The following is a 27,395-nucleotide window of genomic DNA, read 5'->3' as shown; positions in this document are numbered from 1 at the left end:
CCATTCCCCTAGCTAAAAGTATCTCATAATTTTGTACTGATATTTCAGGACTCAAAGGGATTTTTCCTTCAAACTCTTCTACATAACAGCTCTCTTTCCTCTCTCTGACATGGAGAATAACAAAATTCAAATATTGAACTAGTACAATTAGATAAGCAAGTCTTGGTTAATAACAGAATGCCTTCTCCAGGCTTCCCTGGTGGCTCAGTGGTAAAGGGTCGGCCTGCCAATGCAGAAAACATGGGTTTGATTCCTGGTCCAGGAAGATGCCAAATGCTGTGGAACAACTAAGCCCATGGGTCACAACTACTAAGCCTGTTCCTCTAGAGCCCGGGAACCGCAACTACTGAAGCCTGCCCGCCCTAGAGCCTGTGCTTTGTAACAAAACAAGCCTCTGATCTCTGCAACAAGAGAAAGCCCACCAGCATCAGAGACCCAGCCACAAAAATTAAAGTAAATAAAACTTTAAAAAAAGAAGAAGAAAATGTTTTTTCAGCAATAAATCTGGGGACAGAAGAATGACGCAGAAAATTTAACAATAAACAGATGATTCAGTTTTAATGTTTTTGTGACCACAGAGAAGGTGGATTTGTGACAGAATTTTGGGGAATTTTTGCAGTGGACATTTGAATCAGTGTGAGCTGCAGGTAAAGAGGAAAACTTTTCCCCACTGGCACTGTGATGATTAGCATAAATTCACACAGCCTTCTCCACCTCTGATTCCCTCCTTTAGGGTGGTTGAGGATAGCCGAGGAGCCAACATCCAGGAACTGGAAATAAAAGACAGCTCAAGACTGGGGTAGAGAAGGGATGCTAATAGTGCTGTCCGACCAACCAATCTTTGCTATGCAGATGTAAATTATGTGCTCTACACTTCAGTGTGCATCAAAACTCAGTGTAACAATTACAAATGACTGCTGCACCGCGTATCATATCCTACAATGTAACATTTTTAAAACACTAAAATTAATTTTTTAATTCAGGGATTTTCCTAAGTATAATGATGCCTTGGAGCTGGAGAAAGAAATCTTCAACTAGATGAGTTATTTCAAAGGTTCTTGTTTAGCTGGTGAATTTGGTATAATTAGAATAAGCAGTTTAATTATTCCATAGAGACATACTCTAATTTTAAATGAGAAATCACATGTATTTTAGGTACAACCTAATTAGACTTTCTGCATTTCCTAAAATTAACCTCCCACTGAGAAGGTGTTTTGTTGCAAAGATTACAATAATACATTTAAAAATTAGGATGAGCATAAAATTAAAACATTAATTTGAAGTCTAGTGTTAAACTCTGTCTTGTCTCATAACAAGACAGTTATGATTAGCTGGTCTTTAGATATGTTCTTAAGTAGGATCTGGTTATATAATTTTAAAGTCACAATTAAACACATAGGCTCTGGAGAAGACCCCAGGTGGCTTGCAGTGTTAAACAGCAGATTAAAGTCGACACAACTAATTTCTTTACTTTAATCTTATTAGTGGCATAACAGCTGTCAACTGTAACCATTTCTGTGCTGCCTTCTGACACAAACAAAATGCCTCAATATGTCAAATGGGAAGACTATTTATCAATCACTATGGCAACCCACTCCAGTATTCTTGCTGGGAAAATCCCACGGACAGAGCCTCATGGACTACAGTCCGTAAGGTCACAAAGAGTTGGACACGACTGAGCACACAACACACACACACATACACACCCACACGGCTAATTAGCTTTCAAAATAATTTTTTAAGCTCTCGTTATCTTGAGGAAAGTTATTTACTTTTAGTAAATCTTGATCTAAAAATAGCTATTTAGAATTACATAACAATAATCCTGCCTAGAAATGAGGAATTGTTCTTTAACAATGGATTGTATCCTAAACTTCACCCACATCAGCAAATAACATTTTATTAACACTTAATGAGAGGCTGTAATGTAGCAGATACCTAAGGTGGTATGTGGTTTTCACCTCTATATCTATATCTGGTATTGATGGGGAATAAGTCTTATGATGAATTTACTTTATATTTATCACCTGATTTAAATCATGAAAAGGGTATTTAAGGTAACACAGAAATGTTGTACTGCTTTTGTAGACTTCATTGCTAGACCTTCTCTGAATATTTTGTCTCATACATACAAATAGTTACAAGTGGTTTTGGTTCATCTTTCTGAACTTCTGTTAGATCATTCTTCTTGTCCCCCTTTGGCTCTTAACCAGACTGAAAACCTCTCTCTTTGGTGATACCATACAGGCAATAAGATAGAGAAGGAAGAATACCAGAATAGAATGCTCAGTCCTAGCTGCCAATGTGATAAGAGACGATAAATCATTCAGTGTTTTTAAGCCTTAGTTTCTTCATTTATATAATGTGATAAATTGATTGAACATGTGTCAAAGACTCTGTTAAATAAATGTAATATATTGATTAATATAAAATAACTTTATTACCCATATTTCTGACAATGCCAAGTGTTTAGCAGGGACTCACTACAACTTCATTGTAAAGGTCTTCTCTCTCTCTCACTCATCCTTCACCCACAATACTAAACAAAGTGCTAGCCACATGGCAATAAAAGTATATATTAAATGAGTGAATTCCTCTTTGGGTAAAACAGCATAAGCAGTGAGGGCTTAAATTAAGGTAATAGAAAGATGAGACAATAATAGAAAGATGAGGAATGAAAAAGATATTAACTTTCTTCAAAATGTGAAAAAAAATAAGGAATAAATATCTTTCACTTTCCCCTGAATTAGTCATTTTGTCCAATTCATTCGAACTTAATTATATTTTTATACTGTACTGACAGTCCTAATATTATCAAAATGTTTACAGCTTCCCAAATATATCCTGTTATTTCAGGTCTCCATGTTCTTGCACATGCTGTGTTCTCTGCTGAGGAAGACTTGTTAATTTGACATGTTATTTCAGGTCTCCATGTTCTTGCACATGGCTGTGTTCTCTGCTGAGGAAGACTTGTTAATTTGACATGTTATTTCAGGTCTCCATGTTCTTGCACATGCTGTGTTCTCTGCTGAGGAAGACTTGTTAATTTGACAAACTCTGAATCTATCTTTTAAAACCTATAGGAAAGACTCTGTCTTCCTCTGGTTATTAATGACGCCATCCTTTTCGCTGTCTCTGCACTTGGCGCATACTTGTACAATTATACTTAGGACCAAATTACCTATTTCCTTGTTTAGTTCACTTTTTAACTAATGAGCCTGCTGATGGTTATGGACACAGTTTTATTTCCACAACTCTACTGCTCAGCACACAACCAATGGTACCAATCCCCTAGGTGCGTGTGGAAATGTGTAATAACACACTTGGTCGTCACAATGACTGGGGGCAGAGGTATTTAATGGGTCGAGGGATGTTACACACCATGCAGTGTGCAGGGCATTGTGACCCCGTGCCACTAGTATCCCATGCTAGAGTGTGACAATTCACAAAACCCTTTCGTATATATTAGCATTTCACCTTCACAACAACCCTGTGAGACAGAAATCTTTTCCCCATTCCCCAGATGAAAAATCCTACAGCACAATAAGGTCTTAAAGACAGGTCTCACATTAAACACTGGCCAAGCTGGTATTTGAACTCTAATGCTCTGATTCTAAATCCCAGCTGAGTTTAATTCATTAGTGCATTATAGTCCCTTGTCTCTAATTCTAAATACAGATCCTGGCTTAAGTCCTAGAACTGATCTAATGAGAAAGTGAATATGTTTATTGTTGTTGTTCAGTCACTAAGTCATGTCTGTCTCTTTGCAACCCCATGGACTGCACCACACCAGGTTTCCTTGTCCTTCACCATCTCCAGGAACTTGCTCAAACCCATGTCCATTGAATTGATGATGCCATCTAACCGTCTTGTTCTTGGCTGCCCCCTTCTCCTCTTGCCCTCAATCTTTCCCAGCATCAGGGTCTTTTCCAATGATTCGCTCTTCGAACCAGGTGACCAAAGTATTGGAGCTTCAGCTTCAGCATTAGTCCTTCCAATTAATATTCAAGGTTGATTTCCTTTAGGATTGACTGGTTTGATCTCCCTGATGTCCAAGGAACTCTCAAGAGTCCTCTCCAACATCACAGTCCAAAAGCATCAATTCTTCAGGACTCTGCCTTTTTTACAGTCCAACTCTCACATCCATAAACGACTACTGGAAAAACCATAGCTTTGACTATATGGATCTTTGTCAGCAAAGTGATGTCTCTACTTTTTACAACATTGTCTAGGTTTGTCATAGCTTTTCTTTCAAGCAGCAAGCCTCTTTTAACTTCCTGGCTGCAGTTACCATCCACAGTGATTTTGGAGTCCAAAAACATAAAATCTGTCACTGTTTTCACTTTCCCTCCATCTATTTGCCATGAAGTGATAGAACCAGATGCCATGATATTTGCTTTTTGAATGCTGAGTTTTAAGCCAGCTTTTTCACTCTCCTCTTTTCACTTTCATCAAGAGGCTCTTTAGTTCCTCTTCGCTTTATGCCATTAGAGTAGCATCCTCTGCATATCTGAGGTTGTTGATATTTCTCCCAGCAATCTTGATTCTAGCTTGCAAGTCTTTCAGCCCAGCACTTCAAATGATGTACTCTGCATAGAAGCTAAATAAGTAGGGTGACAATACACAGCCTTGTCATACTCCTTTCCCTATGTGGAACCAGTCCATTGTTACATGTTGGGTTCTAACTGTTGCTTCTTGACCTGCATACAGGTTTCTCAGGAGACAGGTTAAGGTAGTCTGGTATTCCCATCTCTTTAAGAATTTTCCACAGTTTGCAGTAATCTACATAGTCAAAGGCGTTAGCAGAGTCAATGAAGCAGAGGTAGATGGCTTTTTGGAATTCCCTTGCTTTTTTTATGAACCAGTGGATGTTGGCAATTTGATTCTGGTTCCTCTGCCTTTTCCAAATCCAGCTTATAGATCTTATACATCTCGGTTCACATACTGTTGAAGCCTAGCTTTAATGAGTTTGAGCATTATCTTGCTAGCATGTGAAATAAGCAAAAGTGTATGGTAGTTTGAACACAGAAGTAAATTTTAGCCTAAAATACATTATGTGTTAGACTGTAAATATATTTGCAAAATATGACATTGTAATCTTCATCCTATTTAGGTGTTCCTTAAGAATCCATCTCAGAAGGTAACAAGAGAAAAGAGGTTACAGAGTTAGCAAAGACCTACATAGTTCACAATTCTGAAAGCACTACAGAGTGTTTTCAGCAAGACTGCTGTGTTATACTGTCTAGAACCCCAGAGGACTTGGCCACAAATTCTACATCAATTGTTTAGGTCATTGACATTTTCCTTACAGAAATACACTGCTGATTTTATGAAGGAAATTAATAAGAAAATAGGATTCACTTAACAGAAATTAGCTTTACAATCATTTTTGCTGGAATGCATAAATTTGAAAAATGGAGAGAGATTTGTATTCACATTAACTCAAATGTCAATGCTGAGAAGTATTTATATTTTCAGTAAGGCAACAACCTGATCTCTGAATCAATAGCTAGGCTTGATGAAAACGATTCCCTGGAGAAGGCATTAGTGTAAAGGAAAGAGCAAGAAAGTTAGAGCCTCAAATAAGTTGTTAGTAATGTCCCAGGAAGTGATCTAACAGTGATAGTCCAAAGACAGTTAAAGATTTTCTTAAGTAAACAGGTAACCAGAAATGTTCAACCAATGAACTATTACGTGAGAACTGTCTACATGGAAAGAAAATGCCTTAATGTAGAGTGGCTAAGAAAAAAAGTTTAAAATTGCAAATTTTATCAGGAATCATGAATCCGGAATGTACCAGTGTAATTCTGGTAACACAACCACCCCACCTACAATGAAGTTTTGCATTTCTTATTGGGAAAGACAGAGGTAGGAACAGGACGAGGCAGGGCTCTGAAACTTGCATCAGATGTATGACTATGTCATGCTTTGGGATAGATGTTTAGTAATATGGAGATACTGTGTGCTTTCCTTGAGAAGAACAAAACTGCAATTTCAAAAAAGCTTAGACTGAAGTAAGTCAATGCTTTTCTTTCTTGTTTTGAGTACTATAAAAATGACAACAAAAAATCATTTGTTTTTTCACAAATGTTTCATCTTTTGCCTAGCAGTTGAAACTGCACTACTGAGTCTTAAAACAAAGGCAAATTACTCAGTTCTTAAAAATGTCATAAAGCTTTATTTTGTAGTATAGGATTAACATTCTGAGCTGCATCAGGCTGTCAGGATTTGAGTGGGGAGCTGGTGGGAGTAACTGCTCTTGCAATCTTCTCACCTTCTAAACATCTTAATCTCAACTTCAAAATAGGCTGCTGCTGCTGCTGCTAAGTCGCTTCAGTCATGTCCGACTCTGTGCAACCCCATAGACGGCAGCCCACCAGGCTCCCCCATCCCCGGGATTCTCCAGGCAAGAACATTGGAGTGAGCTGCCATTTCCTTCTCTAATGCATGAAGGCAACTGGTTCTAATTTCAGAAGACAACTAGTGAAATGATTAAGTTCATCATGAACAAACTTATTCTATATTAAAAAGTTGGACTATGGTCCATTATGGTCAAGTCAGAGAAAACAGAGGCTAAGAAAATATATTTTTTAGTTTTTATGAAAATAAGACAATGTTACTGAGATTCAAACTAAATCCTAATTATAAGGTTAATAATGAGGAAACCATTCTGTGTGACCCAAGGGCCACCAAGAAAGTTAACATCTGAGGACTATAAAGAACATGAGTAGTATTGTTACTTGTTCTTATAGAATTCATGTATTTTATTAAAGAACAATATGTTGTCTAATCTTTGATCCTGAAAGTAAGATCTGCACTCTAGAGTACTTTACAGGTACAGAACGTTTAATGTATTTAATTCTCTATACAAGTTCTCCAAATGAAGGTTAGGAGAAAAAAGGAAAGTTCAGTCAGTCTGAGCTTGTAGAAATATTTAATGTTCATAAAGAATGATACCCTAGAGAACATGTAGAATGTGCTTTCTCTCTTTATTTCTACTTTAAACTTTGGGCATTCATTTATTCTTTCTTGATATGGAAGAATGTAGAAAAACAGCTATGAGGTTGCAAGGAAGGCTCTATTACATAGTCCAATATTTTCAATTCAATCTGGAGTTTAAAAAAATCTTTTAATATTTGTATTTTAAAGTATCAGAATCTAGGTTAGAAGGGACAGAAATTCACTCACAATATTTCAAGTAAAGAGAGGCATTTACTGTAAGGCTGTTGGGAACGTTCACGTGAATCCAGGAGAAAATGAGCTCCCAGACTTCAGGAGGGCAGGAACAATGCCAGCTCTGTGGACTGGGCCTCCCCTCATTTCCAGCCCCTCGTCTCTCACAAAGCTCTGGTCTCCTCCGTCCCCCCACAAAGGCCTCCATTAGTCCTGCTAAACTTGGAGTGAACACAGCCCTGTAATGACCATCCCAGAAGTTACTCTGCGTGATTTTTCAAATGTAAACACACACACACACACAATGGGTTGGAGTTTTACGATTTTCCAACTGCAAATTCCTGAGAGACAATCTTGACTGGTCCAGTTTAACTTTTTGGGCTGAGTTTTAAGACTCTAAGATTGGCTGCTTTTGAGTCAAATGTTCAATCTTGGTTTAACTAAATGTGGTCATTAAGGGAAACATCCCACGGCATAAAACACAGCTTCTTAGAAGAGGAGGCATAGGTTTAAGCCTAGAACATGTAATATCATAACCCCCAGAAAAAGGGAGGACAACAAACAGCACTGGAGGTGAGGTGAACAGGACAAACCCAGAAAAGAAATAAGTGGTAACACTGAAGGAAACTCATGGTGAAAACAGGATTAACATAGCTTAGACTGTATTGCAGACTGAAGAGAAAAGCAAAGCTCCAACAGTAGATGAGCTCCAAAGAGAACAGACAAGGCAGTCAAACAAGAGACGGGAGTAAGCAGCAAGCTGCAGGCCAGGCACAGGAAGCCATGCATCGGACGAAGCTAAGTTTGCAGACATTAGATATAGAGCAAAGCATTCCTTTTATGAAGAGCTTATGTATACCACCAGGCTGGCTGTTCCACAAAGGTAACACAGGCAGGCCAGTATCAGTGGTACTTAGAGTTTAACCCATTTCATTTTCCATTACTATAAGTTCCCTAAGGACAAGATCTATTTCTAATGGCTCCTAGATGTGGCAATCTCATTCCTATGTCCATATGTACATACACCTGATCCCAAAAAGGGAATCCCTAGAGGACAGTTTCCCCGGATATCAGAATCAGAAACCCAACGTCATTTACCTGCTTCTGGCATCCACCAGGATACCCCTTTTCCACTATAAATGAACTGTATCAGTTGCTACCCTGTGAGTATCACAAGACCAAGAGAAAGGAACAGAAGCCTCTAGGGATGAAACCTCAATAATCATGGGAGAGTAATTCAGAACATTCTGTCATCTGGAAAGAATACACACTCTCTGAGAAAGAGTATCATGGCTCTCTCTCAGGTTGTAGTCGTGTCCCAAACATGACTGCTCTCAATCCTCATGCTGGCAACGGCCACATACCTGGCTGCTGGTGACTGACGGGGTAACCAAGGGAAGCCGTGCTGAGCATCGGGCACTGTGGCTGGCACTGAGGGTGCTCTCAGTAAGTGTTAAGTTCTGTCCCCTCACCAGCTTCAAAGAATCAAGTAAACGCAGTACTGCCAAGGAGATAAACTGCACAAGTTTATGTTTACCTTACTTTGGATAATAAATTTATGATCTTCCTAGTCAGTCAAGCTCTAACTCACGTCATTCTAAATTTATTTACTTTTACTGTATTCAGTGACTATTGTGTTACCTGAGACCGATTTATGGATAGATAAATGTGTATACTTTAATAAGCAAAAAGGGAATTTAATTAATTTGTTTGACATGAATACATGGGTATACTTTATAAAGGCCACAGCCGTGGGAAGAATTTATTTTTCACCACAGATTAAAATGGGGGTGCTCTGATTTTAAAACTGTGATAAGGACAAAAACCAAGAATACAGTTCCAGCATTCCCTTTGACCTTCTAAGTAAAGCAGTTACAGATATAAGATTCACAGAAATTTAAAGATGGAATTAAAAAATACTGCCTTAAGTCTAGCTAACAGACTGGTCTAAATCAGGCCCTTATTCATCTGGGACTGAGATGTAATCATATTTTAAGTCCACAGAGTTAAATATTTGATGTAGTGTGTTCTTTTACTGCTTTACTTACATGTCTCAGAAAATTCATTCATTCATATATGGAAATGATACTTACTAAGACATCATATGATTGATAAATAAAGCATTTACTATGGTCTGTGATCCCAAGGAATTATGGTCCCTTTGAGAAAAAGACAACACAAGTAGAATACCTGGGAACATTAATACAGGGTTAAACTGGACTATTCTCTAACCTGTTTGATATTTCTTCAATGATTTAGATAAATATATGTATCTTTTACACATCAACTTCAGATGTGACACAGTGTTAAAGAAAAAAAAAAAAAAACTAAGTAAGCAGCCAACTCAGGATCCAAAAAGAATCTTGACAGGCTGGGCCAAAATTAACCGGGATGAAGTCTGGACTTAGGGCGGAAAAAACAAACGACCAAGTAAAATTATAGATCATAGATTCTTAGAACCCAAAGTCACACAGACACAGGGATTTAAAGTTCAGTAATTAAGTAGGGCAACATGTAGTCAAAACAATAACAACCCCAAAAAGAAAAGAAAAAGAAAAGAAATCCAACCCACTGATATTAAACTAAGTGCTTGCTTTGTGCAGAGCACTTAATGAACACATGTACTTCCAGCAGCCAACAAGTCCTACCCTGCATAGTAGTAGTACCATTTAATTAAGGTTCTGTTATAACTATTTGGCCCATGATACCATAGCTACTAAGTAAAAAGCAGAGACTTAAACTCAGATCTGACTCCAGAGTCTGTTTATTCTTCATTATACCATGCAATGCTTCATGCTGATAAGACTATTTCCAAATAAAAATTCTGTCCAGAGGGACAATGGAGGAAGAGAAGTAAGACTGATGGAGAAGAAAGAGGGGCTAATTAGTTCTGCAGGAGGACAACCTAGAGTAGCCTGGAGACTAGAATAGTTAAGTAGAATAACTTAACTATTTGGCCCCTTTATTGTCCATGACTATCTGTCAAGGACCAAGAATTCCAAGCAAGTAAAAGGCAACCTAGGAAAGACAGCCCAGTGATGACTTTTTGGTGGCCCAAAAGATCTGTTGGTTTCTTTATGAAATATGAACATTTACTGCTGTCTGAAAAGGGTCTGATGCTGAAGCTGAAGCTTCAATACTTTGGCCACCTGATGTGAAGAGCTGACTCATTGAAAAAGACCCTGATGCTGAGAAAGACTGAAGAAAGAAGAAGAGGGCAGCAGAGGATGAGACGACTGGATGGCCTCACTGACTCAATGGACATGAGTTTGAGCAAGCTCAAGGATATAGTGAAGGACAGGGAAGACTGGTATGCTGCAGTCCATGGGGTCACAAAGAGTTGGACACGACTTAGTGACCGAACAACAATATTTGGGCCTGGAGATGACTTTTCTTACAAGGAACAAGCCATGAAATTCATGACCAGCCTATATAGCATATTAAAAAGCAGAGATATTACTTTGCCAACAAAGGTCCATCTAGTCAAAGCTACACTTTTTCCAGTAATGTATAGATGTGAGAGTTGGACTATAAACAAAGCTGAGTGGAGAAGAATTGATGCTTTTGAACTGTGGTGTTGAGAAGACTTTTGAGGGTCCCTTGGACTGTAAGGAGATCCAACCAGTCTATCCTAAAAGAAATCAGTCCCGAATAGTCATTGGAAGGACTGATGCTGAAGCTGAAACTCCAATACTTTGGCCATCTGATGCGAAGAATCAACTCATTGGAAAAGACCCTGATGCTGGGAAAGATTGAGGGTGGGAGGAGAAGGGGCAGACAGGATGAGACGGTTGGATGGCATCACCAATGCAATGGACATGAGTTTAAGGAGGCTCCAGGAGTTGGTGATGGACACGTAAGCCTGGCGTGCTGCAGTCCATGGAGTTGCAAAGATCCGGATATGACTGAACGACTGAACTGAACTGAATATTCCATTGTACATGACAAACACACAGCTAACATCACACTCAATGGTGAAAATGTGAAAGCATTTCCTCTAAGATCAGACAAAACAAGGAGGCTCACTCTCACTACTTTTATTCAACATAGTTTTGGAAGTCCTAGCCACAGCAATCAGAGAGGAAAAAGAAATATAAAAATCCACACTGGAACAGAAAAATAAAACTGTCAGTGTCTGCATATGACATGATATGATACATGAAAATCCTAAAAATGCTACCAGAAAACTACTAGAACTCATCAATGAATTTGGTAAAGTTGCAGAATACAAAATTAATATATAAAAATCTGTTGTATTTCTATACACTAACAATGAAAGATCAGAAAGAAGAATTAAAAAAATAATTCCATTTACCAGCGCATCAAAAAGAATAAAATATCTAGGAATAAACCTAGCAAAGGAAGCAAAGGCCAAGACAACTGTAAGATGCAGATGAAAGAAACTGAAGATGATACAAATGAATAGAAAGATATACCATGTTCTTAGATTGGAAGAATAAATATTGTTAAAATGACTATAATACTCAAGGCAAAATACAGATTCAATGCAATCCCAATTACCAATGGCATTTTTCACAGAATTAGAAGAAAAATTGTAAAATTTGTATGAAAACACAAAAGGCTCTGAATAGTCAAAGCAATCTTGAGAAAGAAAAACAGAGCTGGAGGAATCAGGCTCCTTGACTTCAGATGATACTACGGAACTTCATAGTTTCACACTAATCAAAACAGTACAGTACTGGCACAGAGACAGAAATATAGATCAACAGAACAGGACAGAAAGCCCAGAAACAAACCCATGCACCTAAGATCAACTAATCTACAAGAAAAGAGACAAGAATATCCAATGAAGAAAAGACAGTCTCTTCAATAACTGGTACTGGGAAAACTGGACAGCTACATGTAAAATAATGAAATTAGTACATTCTCTTAACACCATACACAAAAATAAACTCAAAATGGATTAAAGACTTAAATGTAAGACTGGATAATATAAAACTCCTAGAGGAAAACACAGGCAGAACACTCTCTGACATATATTGTAGAAGTATCTTTTTGGATCCATCTCCTAGAGTAATGCAAATAAAAACAAAAATAAACAAATGGGACCTAATCAATAATAATTTGAAAAGGATTCAAGCAGGTTTATGAGCTTTCTCTGGTTCTAAAAAAGAAAAGCAAAACAGTGAAGATTCAGAAAGATTTCAAAAATTAAAATTTTCAGAAGTGGGTAGAATCCTCAGTTTCACATTAAAAAAATCTGCTAAAAGCAAAATATTCACTCAGAGGGAGTTACCTAGCAATAATTACAGGACAACTGCTAAGGTACGACATGGAGTAAAAAGGGAGATGGGCAAAACGGTGAGGAAAGAGGATCAGGGAGTTCCTTTATCCACTTCAGAGCTCTGGGCTGCAGGGGGAGTGGAACATTGGGTTTGCAGTCACAGGGGGTCCACATGGTAACTGTCGAGATGATCCACATGATAAATGTTACTAGACAGTGACTGAACTTTCTCAAAGCCTCTTCTGTTTATCACTGAGAAAAATGAACTAACGCAGGATAGTTAAAACAAAACCAACAACAGTTGCTCTAGGTAAGAGCCATGGAATGCCACAGGAGGCAGAAAACAAGATGTGCTAATAAGGTGGTAGAAAGCTCACTACGTTTGAGGGCTGGGAGCTCAAGAGGGTAGAAGGGGAGGACGTGGGCGAGCTGAGAGTAAAGGGAGTACCCAGCAACTATGCAAGTCCCAAGGCCAGAAGGCTGTTAGAAGGAATATGAACAGGAATACTTCTTGAATTAAATCACTGACTGATGCCCACCAGTGTGCTCTGAGTCTCCATTTAAATCTAACAAAATTGTGGTATTTCTTTTTCCTGTCTCCAAGTAAGCAGCATAATACTCTCAGCCTTAATCTGTTCACCCTTAGAAGGGAGGCTAGGTTAGAAAGTAGAGTCATGATCTTGAGCTGTGCTAAGAACAGGGGAATCTTGGAGTCTGTGCTAGATGCCCACAGCCTTTTAAGCTGGCCTCACTCCGTAAGCAGTACCTGGTTGAGACACAAATCTATTAGCCTAAGATGAGAGGAAGAAACAGACTCTTGGTCCTGGCACTTCGGCAGCTGGTAGATCAGAGCAGCACTGATCTGGACGCTCAGGGTTCCATGGCTCCTTTTCAAAGCCGTGCGCTAATTCCTGGTTAGGTCTTTTTAGGAACTGTGGAAAAAACCTCTTCTGTTCTCTCAACGAGAGGCATAGACAAGCACCAGAACATGTCCTTTGCCACAATGATAAAGGCAGCTTTTGGGAACAGGCATTTAATCTAGGTTACCATCAAGGGACCTCAGTGTCAAGCATGTTGAAGCCTACCGAAAAACACAGAAAACAACAACAATAAAACAAAAAAGAAAGAAAACAAATGCTACCAAGTGCATTTAAGAAGAACAATATGAATTAATAGTTATGAAAAGCACTGTCCCAAAGAATCAAATACCATTTCCTTTCTTATCTCAAACGTTGTGTTTGATTTTTTCCTTCCTCTCTCCCTGCCAATCAACATACACTGAGGGATGACAGCATGTCAAGTAACACACTATCAATAAAGTCCACTTTGATAGGGAACAGCAACTCTTTTGGGACAGGACATCTATATGTACGCTATAACTATCCTATGGGAGAATTTTCTGCTCCAAAGAAAGATATTCTGACTTTACAGGGTACTTATACCTTCTTTCATTTATTTCTACTTTGTCAGTAAAGCAAAAGAACCCAAACTAACTCAGTGTCAAAGTGTGTACACAGAAATATCTCACATCAAATTGATAACACTGTCTTAAACCAAGCAAGACTGCTATTTTAAAAATTGTCACCTAACATTTATAAAACACTTTAAGGTTTATAAGCTTCCCTGGTGGCTCAGATGGTAAAGAATCTGCCTGCAATGTGGGAGACCTGGGTTTGATCCCTGGGTTGGGAAGATCCCCTGAAGAAGGAATGGCTCCTCACTCTAGTATTCTGGCCTGGAGAATTTCACAGACAGAGAAGCCTGGCAGCTATGGGGTGGCAAAGAGTCGGACACGACTGAGTGACTTTCACTTTCATTTTTAAGGTTTACAAAGAACTCTCACATACATTATCACTTCAGTTGATCCCCATGCTGTGAGGTGAAAATGACTACCCCTGTTTGACCAAATGAGGAAACAGATGCAACAAGATTAAGGTACTTGTCCCAATTCTCCTAGCTAGTAGCTGGCAGAGGTAAAACTGGAACCCAGATTGGTTTGACTCCAAAGCTGGTGCTATTTCTAATTTACCAAATGTCTCTCAGAAAAAAAAAGATAACATACTCAAGGAATTTTTTTTTTTTCCTGTTGCATCCAGCGGAAAAATGATGCACTCACTTTAGTTGAAGTAATTAAATATTTAAAAGTTTTTCAGTGACATAAGTGAACTTTTTATCAAAACTTTTTATTTAAACTCTACAAATGTCTCCACAAAATATCCAAAAAGTTTGCATGTTACAACTCAGGAATACAATATTTCTGAAATAATGCTGTCTGCTACTACATCCTTGGTGACCAGGGACCAGAGGGTAACTTAAAATAATAAGAAAGGAGGTCTTGTGTCTAAAGGGGGTACATGATCCTTAGGACAGAGCAATTTACAGTTAAAGACCAAATGACAGCTAAGTCCCCAACTATTTGGCTGGGACTCTAGACGCCAGCGGTCTTGGCCCCCAACTGCTCTTCCTGTAAGTTAGGGACTTTTTCAAATTTCACAGTTCAGTCCTTTGTTAATGTACCTACTCACCTTTTTTTGTATGCAATACAAAAGTTAGTTTTCTCTTATTAGTATTCATTTCTGTTCAAATTTTGTTAAGTGGTTAGAATGTCTCACAAGTTCATCAGGTCTTCTTGATTTGGGGTTAGGAAAGGTTACAGACCAAAGGAATTTCCTTCATAAGGCTTTTTAGGCTCAATTTGAGTTTTCTAAGTGAAGTCAAGCACCTCTGTTTTTCTCCCTAATGGGGAGTGTAAGCTTTTGCTATTCAAACCTGCACACACATACAATTTTCTTGTGGTTCCCCCATATGGAAACCATAGGCAGAAATGACTCACAAATGAAACGTGAAAGACAGATTAAAAAACTATACTTACTTAGGAGGAATTCGTGAAACAGTGTTCACATTTGTGACTGGGACCACTACTTGAAGAATGTGTTCAAGGGCTGTTAATCCACCAGCGGCTTGAAATGCAATCTGATCTGCTACATTCTAAATAGAAATACAAAGAGAAATTAGCCCAATTTCCCAGACATAAAATTATAACCAAATGAAATAGTTAGTTGTAGCGTGAAATATTCTGTTGGTTCAATTATTCTATAAACACTTATTGAATGCTTATTCAGTGTGAGGAATTACAGGTCAAAAGTGGTGAACAAAAAAGATCATGGTTGCTGTCCCCTGTGAAGCTTAAAATTTAGTGGATGAGACCAACATTAATCAAATACGTATAACAATTTCCACTATAACAAGTACTCTGAAGAAAAAGGAAAGATGCTCTATAGAGCAGTGGGGAAACTAACTCTATATTGGGGAGAAGGTCAGCACAGGCTTTTCTGGGAAAGTTGAGGTTTTGAGACAGGCAAAAGGAAAGGGAAAGGGATGAAGCACTCCAAGCACAGGAAAAATTCATTTTATAGATAACTTTTTAACAATACTTTAAAAAACTGGATCTTTTTGTAATGTTAATTACCACCTAACAAGATAAATTGACTTACACAAAGATTTCCTTTGCTAGAACTTTTCTCTTTAGTAATACAAGATAATTGAATGCCTAAGCAGTTAGCTGCATCTTTTTTTTCTTAAGCCACTTCAGCTATTTTAGGGAGAATATTAAGTAACCATTTTAGATCTCAACCTATGATTTTTTTCTAGACAATTTCTGAATTATATACAGTTCTTGCGGAAAGGATATCTAAGTTCTTTGCCTTCCTCTGGCACGAGGAAGGCAAGAGTTTTTAAACATCCACAGAATCACTGCATCAAATATGTGAAAATAGGATGGCAACCTGCTGTGGGCCGAATCGTGTCCCCAGTCTCTGCTGAGTTCATATGTTGAAGCCCCAACCCCGAGGACCTCAGGATGTAATTGTGTTGGAAGATAAGAAATGTAAAGAGGTGATTTAAATTAAAACGAGGCTGGTAGGGTGGGGCAGTAATGCAATATGACTGGTGAACTTATCAGAGAAGAGACACCAGGGATGTCGAAAGGAAAAGGCTGTGTGAGGACACAGCAAGAAGGTATGTTTTACAAACCAAGCAGAGAGGCCTCAGGAAAAACCAAACCTGCCAACACCTTGACCTTGGACTTCAGCCTCCAGAACTCTGAGGAAAGTTCTATTATATTTAAGCCACCCAGTCTGTGGTACTTTGTTATGGCAGTCCTAGAAAACTAATATTCAATGTCTCTACTACAACACCACCTTGCATTTGTTTTAATAGCATTCTCACAGTTATCAAGCCTTGAAATGTCTGAGGGGCTTTTGGTGGGGGGCGGAGGAGGGGGTATTTGGCAGAGAGATATGAGTTATTCATAAGCTCTGCCAAACATGTTTGCCTGACTCTTCTGATACTCAAAGCAAAATGCTCTGCCTGCTTTATGTGGACTAGAAATTATTGGTTCTAGAACATGTCTGGAGTTTGACAGTATAATATCTTAATCATTCATTTATTCCTTATTGGTACACAATAAAATACAATATGAGACTATAAGAAGTTCATCATGAATCCCAGATAATACTTCACTTATAAGTCCCAGATAACCTTAATTTTTAAGATTAACAATTAACAATTTATGTTGTTATTAATGAAAAAATGTTTGCTTGCACTAGAACAATCAGAAAACTGAAAAACTAGGTAGGTGCTCAGTAAATTATTTAAAACCATAATACTGTGACCACTCTTTCTTCTTATGCTGGGATGTCAGTATAAATAGAAAATAGTAATAACTTTGTATTAATACATCACATACTCAGATAAAACTGCACTAATCATAACCATACAGTTATATCATAACTATATGGCAAATTGAACACACCATGTAACAATTACAAAATTAAAAAATAAAGCTCTAAAACATGGCATAGGACCCCTGATACCCAGCCTACTCATTCTCTCTCACTCTCTGACAGATGTAAAGGCTATCCTGATTTCTGAAATCATAGATTCCTTTTGTCTTCTATTCAGTTCTATAAAAACAGACTCACACTCCATGTATTCTACAACATTTAACTTCTTGCTTGATTCGTTTTTTTTTTTTTTTTTAATTGCAGTGTAACTGCTTTATAATGTTGTGCTAGTTTCTGGAGTACTACATCATGAATCAGCTATGTGTATATATATATATGTCTCCCCGTCCTCTTGATCCTCCCTCCCACACAGCTCCTGTTCCATCCCTCTAGGCCTTCACAAAGCGCCGAGCTGAGCTCCCTGTGCTAGGTAGCAGGTTCCCACTAGTCATCTATTTCACACAAGTTAGTGTATATATGTCCATGCTAGTCTCTCAGTTTGTCCCAGTTTCCTTCCCCCATGCTTTATGTGAACAGAACACAAGTTTGTTCTCTATGTCTGTATCTCTATTCCTGCCCTGCAAATCGGTTCATCAGTGCCATTTTTCTAGATTCCATACATATGTGTTAATAAATGATACTTGTATTTCTCTCTCTGACTCACTCTGCATAACAGGCTCTGGGTTCACCCACCTCACTAGAACTCACTCAAATTCATCCCTTTTTAAGGTGGAGTAACATTCCCCTGTATTTACATCCCACAATCTTCTTCATCCATTCACCTGTCCACGCACATTGAGGTTGCTTCCATGTCCTGGCTACTGTAAACACCGCGGGAATGAATACTGGGGTATGTGTGACTCTTTGAATTCTGGCTTTCTCAGGGTATACGCCCAGTAGTGGGATTTCCGGGTCATTCCTAGCGTATTCCTAGCTTGTTAAGGAATCTCCATACTATTCTCCATATTGACTGTACCAATTTACATTTCTACCAACAGTGCAGTAGGGCTCCCTTTTTCCCATATCCTTTCCAGTATTTGTTTGCAGATTTTATTGATGATGACCATTCTGACTGGTGTGAGGTGATCTCTCATTGTAGTTTTGATGTGCATTTCTCTAATAATTTTGCTCTATTATTTTTCCCCCCAATTCATCAATATTATTGTCTGTAGCAGTATTTAGTTCCTCTTACTTGCTGCATAGGATTCTCTTATCTAATGATATACCTCACCTTAATTAAATGTTTCACTGCCGATTGACATTTGGGTTGTTTCTACTTTGCAACTCTGGACGATGCCGCTTTCAACCTTTCTGTACACGTGTTGGGCACGTGTGACATGTGCTGAGTACATGCTGAAGGGCGGAGCTGCTGGGTCACAGTGCGCGCACAGGTTCAGGGTTATCAGTTACGGCTCAACACCTTTCCAACATGTTCAGAACAATTCCTATACACCCTGCAGTGCAGCGACGATTTCAGTTATTCTAAATTCAAAGCAAAACTTGGCTTTACCAGTTTAAAAAAAAAAAAAAAACTTTAGTCATTCCAACGGGTGTATACTGGCATTTGAGTGAGGTTTTCATTTGCCTTCCCCTGATAATAATGAGGTTGAACACCTTTTGTTTATTGGCTTTTTAAAAAAAAATTTGATGATTACTTTACAACAGGGTGAGGGCTCAGATCGTAAGGATATCATTCAATTAAATTTGATGAATGCTTATCAAGTTCTGAACATTTCCATTACCCTAGAAAGTTCCCTCATGCCCTTTCCACAGTCAATCCTTCCTCCCTGAAGCAACCACTGATTTGATTAATGGTACCACAGGTTAGCTTTTTCTACTGTAGAATGTCATATAAAGGAGATCATATAGTACATACCAATATTTAAATAGGTAATGATGAGTTATCCTACAAGCAGTTTATCAGAGCCAGGCCTAAGGTAGCCTGGGAAGTCTAGGGCAGCATCTAAAGCCTAGGGAAAATGGCAGAGGGGCTCTTAGTTACGAGAGGGAAGTAAACACATATGTTCATCTCCTTTCTTTTATACTGAAGTAGGAATTATAGATAAAAAATATTTAATAATGTTTCAAAAATAGCCACATTAAAAGTAAGGAAAACATCTCTGTAAAATAGGGATGGAAGAGCTGATAATAATGCTTCCCTGCTGGTCCAGAGGTTAATAATTTTCCTTGCAACACAAGGGACACAGGTTCTATTCCTGGTGTGGGAAGACCCCACATGCTGCAGAACAACTAAGTCCGTTGCCACAACTACTGAACCGGCACTCTGGAGCCCACGAGCCACAACTTCTGAAGCCCTTGCGCCCTAGAACCTGTGCTCCACAACAAGAGAGCCCACCACAATTATAAGCCCATGCACTGCAACTAGAGAGTAGCTCATGCTCTCCACAACTAGAGAAAGCCCGTGTGCAGCAATAAAGGCCCACCACAGCCAGTACATAAATAAATACATAAGTAATTCTTAAAAAAACCACACAGAGCAAGAGGCCAACTTTCAGCAGACTCTTAAAAGAACATCTGCCTTTCTAGACTCTTCCACAGCTTTCACAGTGATTCAGGCTCAAGTTCCGACTGCTCCTCTCCTGTTACAGCTCTTCACGCCTGCCGCTTCTGTCCGTGCCTACTCTTACCATGTCAGTTCAGGCTCTCCTGGTCTCTTGCTGGACGCCCTGCAGCAACCTCCTAATTAGCATCTCCGGATGAAGGCTCACAGCAGCCGCATTCTCTAGGGCTGTGCTTCCCAAACCCTCTGACACAAGTCAGGTGTTTTGTTTGTTTTTAAGATTTTCACTCCATTGAAAATACTTTTGTGAAGTATTGGCATGACCAATACTTTTGTGAAATATTATACAAATGAGGGACAAAAGATATACTAAGCTTGAACCCACATTTTAAAATATTAGATGAAAGTCATGAAATTACTCTTGATCTGTACACTTATCTCACCATTTCTAGTGACAATAGCCCGGCACTGGCCTGTGGACTCCCTTTTGAGTAGTCCTGCTCTGAATGCCTCTATATGCAATGAAGATAATATTATCAAGAGTAAACGTGATCACGCTACTCTGGGGGTAGAACATGTGAATGATTTCTTCCTCACTGTGTACTGAATGCCCAAATTATTTTGCACAGTTCTTCAGAATCTGAACCCTCTCTAACAGCCTCCTTCCCTGCCATGCTCCTACCTGTCTCTCAATCGAATTTCCCACATGGCCCATGCTCTTTCACGCCTCTGCGCTTTGGGGTATACCATTCTTCTCAGAAGGGATGACCCTCTAGCTTTTCTTCTTTGTATCCCGCTAAACTCAGAGCTTCTTGCAGTTGGGGACTACGTCTGTTTTATCATCACATCCCCAACACTTGGCAGATGGGGGTGTACTCAGCAAATGCATCATCAGTGGTTGCTGAATGACAGTTGTGAAAAAGAAGACTCACAAAGGTATTTTAACACAATTTTAACTGTGAAAACACAGGCAGTCAATTGCTCTAGTATGAACCCAGGATAAAATTCCCACTCCTGTTATCGCATGTAGCCAAATGGAGTAGTTTTTCACCAGGATGGAAATGACCAAACAATGAAATTCAGGTTTTTAAGACTGAAAGACATGCTCACCTTGAGACTCCTTAATATCTATTAAGGAAATACATTCTCCACTCATAGTCTGTTTTAATATAAAGCCTCTATATTTTGATACTTCTCAACTCAAAAACAAAGTATGTCATACTTTAAGCCAAGCAGATGCACCAATCCATGCAATCTGTCCACAGAGAAACAAAACAGCACTGTTGCTGTTCTTGTAGACCTTTCCACAACGGGAGGGAACTGGGTCAGCACTGCAAAAGTGAGGGGGAAAAGGACTGAGGGAAAGCAGACCATCTTAATGTACACATCTATGCCTTAAAAACAAAACAAAATAAACTCAAAGTCTTTCATGCAATGCCAACAACATGGATGTGACCTCTTGAAAAACTTAAGACATGGGCTCTAATAGACATTAAGCAGGAAAAAATAAGCTGATTTCAGGAACATAAAGGACACTGAAAGCCAAATTTTTTACTAAAGTATTATTGAAAATTGAAGTTCTAATTTATCATTTGCAACTTTTCAAAGAAATAAAGCAAAAAAGCAAAACCAACTGTGGGGGGAAAAAAAAAATTCTCACAAGTTTCTCCCCAGAGTCAAGGGCAGTTCTGGTTATATACACTTTTGGATTACAGATCTAACAAGCCACTTTTGGATTCTCTTCCAAAGAGCATGGCTAAATGGAAATACTGGTCAGTGTCCTAAGTTCTCCCTCGCGCCCCACACCAACTCCTATTCATGCCATCATCTTTGCTCTTCTCAGAGCTCTATTTCTCTCTGCTTGCAAGCTCAAGAGTGGCAGCTGACTTATCTCTGCAGCCCCAGTGTTGGCATAGAAAACGGATGGTAAATTCTTGATGGCTAAGTAGCTGAACAAAAGGATGAATAAATAGAAACCCTTCTTTCAAACAGCAAAAATGTCCTGTGAGATATGACAGTTTAATACAACATAGGGGCCTGTGAGCACAACAAAGAGGAACATCTCCCAGTGGATCTCACTGCCTAACGCAGTGCAAATGAACAGCTCTCCCTCTCTCTGTACATAAGGTAGACGAGACAATTCTCTGATAGCCTATGACAGAAAGGGGAAAATCACACTGGCTCAACGATGAGTTCCCCAAATGTTAAAACCAAGGGGGAAAAACACCTTCTTAAGCATATGGTGTTAAATACTCTATGCAAATGAAAAATGAAGATCCCTTTCACACAATAATTCAGGTAGACTAAAGGATGCAGAGAGCCTTCCTCTTCCTCTCCATTCCTACTACACCAGCTCCTTGTGCCAATCACATGGTACTTCCTATACACTGCTCTCTCTATATTCTTGGACGCCACAATGAGGCTGGATGTTCCTCAAATACACAGTTATATACTTGTTCCTATGCCTCTCAGTGTCTAGAAAAAAGCAGATATACTAAAAATGAGGACGAGATGGTTGGATGGCATCACCCACTCCATGGGCATGAATTTGAGCAAACTCTGAGAGACAGTGAAGGATAGGGAAGCCTGGCGTGCTGCGATCCACAGGGTCACAAAGAGCCAGACACGACTGAGTGACTGAACAATAATAAATTCTCTCTATCCATCCTGTTCCCTTCTCAACTTGTAATGTTCCAACAGCAATCTCTCAATCCTTTAAGACCCAGATCAAGTCATTCATAACATTTTTCCAAATCCCCTCAACTAAAGTCAAAGGTCTTTGTCTTTGTATTTCTCTCATGGCGCTTCTCATATTTGACGTTATCCCAGAGTATTCTGTGTTCATGCACTACATGAAGCCTAAGCTCTCCTCCCTCTGGATTCTCAGTCGGGGCCAAACTCAGGATGCATATACTACAGACACCAAGCAAAGTCTGTTAACTGATTGAAAACATCTCATCTAGAAAGATGGAACTAGGTATTTTTCTTTTTTCCTGCCACCTCTTTTCCAAATACTCTGCATTCAGATAGAAACCATGAAATCAAAACTTTCATAAAGAGCTTCTTCATTCTGATTTGAGCAAGGAAAAAAAAAATGCCTCTAAAGTGGAAACCTGTGGCTTTACTTGTGTATTCAATACCTGACATAACACCTTAATAGCTCTGCCTTCCTTTGCTCCCTCCCACTGTGAGACTGACAACTGACTAATAGGCTTATAGGCTCCATTCTAATAACCCAGCTTAGCTAAAGGCCAGCAAAAAATGACAGCTTCAATCTGAATTACATGGCCTAGGAATCCATTCAATTATTGACTAGAGTAACTGTTATTACCTCTCTCAATTAAAGGAGAGGCAGCTGTTAATCTTTGGTGGCCTGCAGAGGCTGGTGGCCTTTGTACTTGACTTCTCTACAGACAGTAATTACGTTCTTTGTGATCAGAGAGGAAGGCCTTCCTAGCCTTTTAGACAGAGGCAGCAGATGGGGAGAACTGTTTTCATGTTCATTAGCAGGATAGGCTAGATTTGTTTGGAGCATCTGGTGGTACCTTAGGACCTGTTTAGAGACAATACAAGTAGGTTTTGGCAAGTTCACAAATTCAGAACTTAGCAGCCCAATTTATAGAAACAAAAAGATTCTGGGGTGAATTTTTTAATGGTTGTTTTCCCATATGGAAAAGTTTCCTAACACTTAAAGGACATCATCTCTACTCAACTACGATCTTCACTGGTTATTGTCAGCTTAAAAGAAGCAAGCATAATGAGCTGAGACTCCTTCTACTGTGTATGGTTTTTCTCTCCTAAGCCTTCTAATGTTGGCTTCTTCATATTCCTATATCTACATAAAGGTTTGGCTCAGCTTTTCAGCTATAGACACTCACACCTGAAAGAATCAGTATCTGGGATCAAGATTATCACAAGGAAATTGTAAATTTGTGGGACTGTGGTGCCAAAGAGTGGTGTAAAATCATAAGCCACAGTTTGAAGGTCTGGTAATAAGGTAAGTGGTGCTGAAAGAGGCTGGAAAAGCTTTCTCAAGATGAGATGAACCATTCCTTTGTGATGCTAATCGGAACATGGACCCTTTGGAAGGCTCTCCCTGAGGGAGCTGAATTGTGCCATGTTTGACCTGTTTGGACTACGCGAGGCCAGGGCAGGGTGAGTGAGAGGGGGTGGTGCAGGAATTGAAGGATGAAAGCAGGACACAAGGCCTGAGGGCTCTCATTCCTTCTCTTTAAACCGCTGTGAGGCAGACGACCAAAGACCAGTGTATAGAGTTCATGACTGCAATCCAACAAAACTCACTATAGAGTTATTTTGATCTTCCCTCATCTCCATACTCCACAAAGCTGCCAAGTGGCAGGCTCTGGGTCAGGCCTAGCACTCACAGCCACAGTGAGAGACAGACCTAACACAGACCAATGCAAGGCTGTGAAGTAAGCGCTATGCCGAGGGGATGTGCAAAAAGCTGTATGCACACAGAGGACAAGGTCTTCAGGTCACAATAAGGGTCAATGTGAACAGTTTTCTGAGTTATCATGTTCTCAGACTAAAAGACAAAGGACTCAGTCAAGGACCTACATAAGAGGTTCCCTGGGCAACTCCTTTATTTTCTCACCATTCCCAACTTCCAGGCTACCCAGTGCTTTATGGGAGAATCTGAAGAGTCCGACTGCAGCAGTTCCTTGTTTTCCTTGTTCCTGCATCTAATCCAGTCTAGATGCTTTAAAGTTGGGAAGCAGAAGAAACTCAGGACCATGAGACCAAGGAGAATCTGTCTGGGACAAGTGAGTGATTCAGACAAGAGCCAGTAACAAGGACAAACTCCTTCAGTCCAGCAGCTCCCAAGGAGCAGGACCTTGAGAGCTCAGAGGCTCTTGTTCACTGAGATGGCAGGGAAATGGAGATGAGTGTTCCCAGCGGGCTCTGTTCTCACTCCACGGTAGCACCTGCACTTCCTGACTGATTTTTCTATTAAAATTTAATAGTAAAATAGATCATAGTGATTATGTATTTAATCACAAGGTAGACTGTGAGCTCTTTGACAGTTGGGATGTTTATACAGGGTCTAGCAAAAAACAGGTTTTCAATAAATAGCTGCTGAGTATAAAAGTACTGTCTAGTTTCTGGGCTTCAACATCAGAAATTCTCTTTCGAGGAAAGAAAACCCATGAATCCACAATGACAAAGAAAAGGCTTAGAAACATTCATGTGCCTGGGAAAGGCAAGGCAAGGATAAAGGTAAGCTAGAAACTATGGTTGATAAGGCAAGGCCAGCCCTGGGGTTAGGCCTGCCTGAAGAGGACAGGCCCAGAGAGGAAAAGCCAGGAATGTGAAGGGCAATGGCAAGGCCTTTGTGGACAACTTTGCTGATGTCCTGCCCTACCTGGCATTCATCCCCTCCCCCCAGTTCTCAAGGAAAGTAATGACCCAGGCCCTTTATGTACTAAAGAAGGGAGGGGGAGAGCAATTTTCTCAAAGTGCCAACGTGGAGGGCTGAAAGTGACAAATTCAAGGGCTTACCATGTGGCAGGCGGTAGGCTGTTATCTTATCTAAGCCCTCAAAACATCCCTGTATAATGCGATGATGATGAGGTCTGAATCATCATCCCATTAACAAAATAGAGGAGTCAGTTACTTGCTTAAATTTTTACAGCTAGCAAGTGGCGGAGCCAGGGATTGAGCCGAGGTTTATCTGACTTCCGAGGGCACGATGTATCTACATCAAGAAAGCCGTGGGAAAATCGAGTGTGTGGCTAAAGGAATGTGCTGGACTTTTGGCACACTTAGCACTAAACATCCCGGTTCTGCAACATCTTGGACTTGATGCTATTTTAAAATTTCAAAGGATATTTTATTTTGAAATAGTTTTAGATTAAAGAGTTACAAGGACAGTAGAGAGTTACTATATACTTTAGTTGAGCCTTCACTCATATTAATATCATGGCACACTTATCAAAACTTATAGTGTAAGAAATTACACTAGACTATTAATTAAACTACAACCTCATTTGGATTTCTACTAGTTTTTCTATTGATGCCCTTTTCCTGTTCCAGGATCAAATCTGGAAACCCACATTGCACTGAGCTCCATGTTATTGTGAAGACATGCTGAAGTTACTTTTAGCATTAGAGAGGGAATCCTGATCTCTTATATTAGCATTCACTAGCAACTAAAAAAAAAAAAAATTTTTTTTTTAAATTCTTGAAATAATCCAGACTCAGAGAATGTAAAGGAATGCCAAGTTTGACTATCACAAGTAAATAAAAAAGGAAATGAGAGCTAACTAGATTCCGAGGGACTGAAATACGAGTAGTTCTTTATCTGGTGGTGAAGCTCTTGAGACTGTCAGGAAACGGGGAGAAATGTGCACACGGCAGGAGGGCGGCAGGCCCCGGGTGAGGAGGAAGGGAGTGTGGGACCAGGGTTAGAAGAGACCCCAGGTGGCCCGGGATGGGCTCCCCCTGCAGCTCCAGTCCCCACTGGCCTTCAGTACTTTTTATGGTGGAGGGTCGGCTTTCAAAACCCTTTCCTTTCTGATTATCAGTGAAATCCAGCAAAGACTTCCAACTGGAGCATGACACTGCTTCAGAGTCTTCAAAGCATGCCTCCTCTACCTGTGACCAGGATAGGATATTTATTGCGAGACATTTTCCCCAAGAAGTAGTGAGGTTAAAAACCTTGCAGATAGAAAACAACAAAATTCTGTAAAGCAATTATTCTTCAATTAAACACACACACACACACACACACACACACACACACACAACCTTGCAACAGGGCACTAGGAAAGTCAGGTACAGTTGATTTTAGAAATGATCCTGCTAGGAAGCACTGTGTCTGCTTAATTTAGTCCGAAGGAAATGAAAGGGGGGAAATAGCTAGTGATCACAGGCAATCCATTTCCCAGATGGACTATCTGGAGTCTGCACTCTGGTTCAGCCCCTCCTGGTTCTCTAGCATCTAAAGTATAGAGGGAAAATAGAGGAGATAAAATCACTGCTAAATCTGTTACTAAAGAGACTATCCAATACAAAACATGGCAAGGAAGAAAGCAAACATGAGCAGCTTTTCAGATTTTGGACTTCAAGATGACTGTATTAATTTACACTTTAGTTAGCTTCCCTGTAGCTCAGCTGGTAAAGAACCTGCCTGCAATGCAGAACACCCCAGTTTGATTCCTGGGTCAGGAAGATCTGCTGGAGAAGGGATAGGCTACTCACTCCAGTATTTGTGGGTTTCCCTGGTGGCTCAGCTGGTAAAGAATCTGCCTGCAATGTGGGAGACCTGGGTTTGATCCCTGGGTTGGGACAATCCCCTGGAGAAGGGAATGGCTACCCACTCCAGTATTCTGGCCTGGAATTCCAAGGACCAGGTAATGGGGTTGCAAAGAGTTGGATACAACTGAGCGACTTTCACTTTTTCTTTTCATACTTTAGTTAAAAGAAATGAAAACTGCTTTACACAGCGCTTCTGTTCCCCATTAAGACGATGCAAACAAGATGTTCTTCTGTAGAGAACAGTGTGAAAGACTTTTTTCAGAGTATCTGGTCTTCTTGATTTTGCTAAAGCAAGTATGATCATGTTTACTGAAGGGCTAATGCTGCCCCACTGAATTGGTACACTAGAGATGCTCTGAGCTACCGCTTTTAGCTAGGGCGAATAAAATAAGAC

General features: G+C 39.7%; 1 protein-coding gene across 2 annotated transcripts in view; it reads right to left on the bottom strand.

Annotated features, from left to right (window-relative positions):
* SCAPER (S-phase cyclin A associated protein in the ER) overlaps positions 1–27,395 on the bottom strand; it is a 410,821-nt gene that overhangs the window by 128,562 nt on the left and 254,864 nt on the right. For both annotated transcript variants that reach the window (XM_043489284.1, XM_043489285.1), the window contains exon 24: positions 15,291–15,406. In XM_043489284.1, coding sequence (XP_043345219.1) covers positions 15,291–15,406 — 116 coding nt within the window. The remainder of the gene's footprint in view (positions 1–15,290; positions 15,407–27,395) is intronic.

The sequence above is a fragment of the Cervus canadensis genome, chromosome 17, assembly GCF_019320065.1.
Source record: "Cervus canadensis isolate Bull #8, Minnesota chromosome 17, ASM1932006v1, whole genome shotgun sequence".
Taxonomy (NCBI): Eukaryota; Metazoa; Chordata; class Mammalia; order Artiodactyla; family Cervidae; genus Cervus; species Cervus canadensis.
The sequence above is the reverse complement of the archived record's forward strand: the minus strand, read 5'-3'. Positions and strand labels throughout refer to the sequence as shown.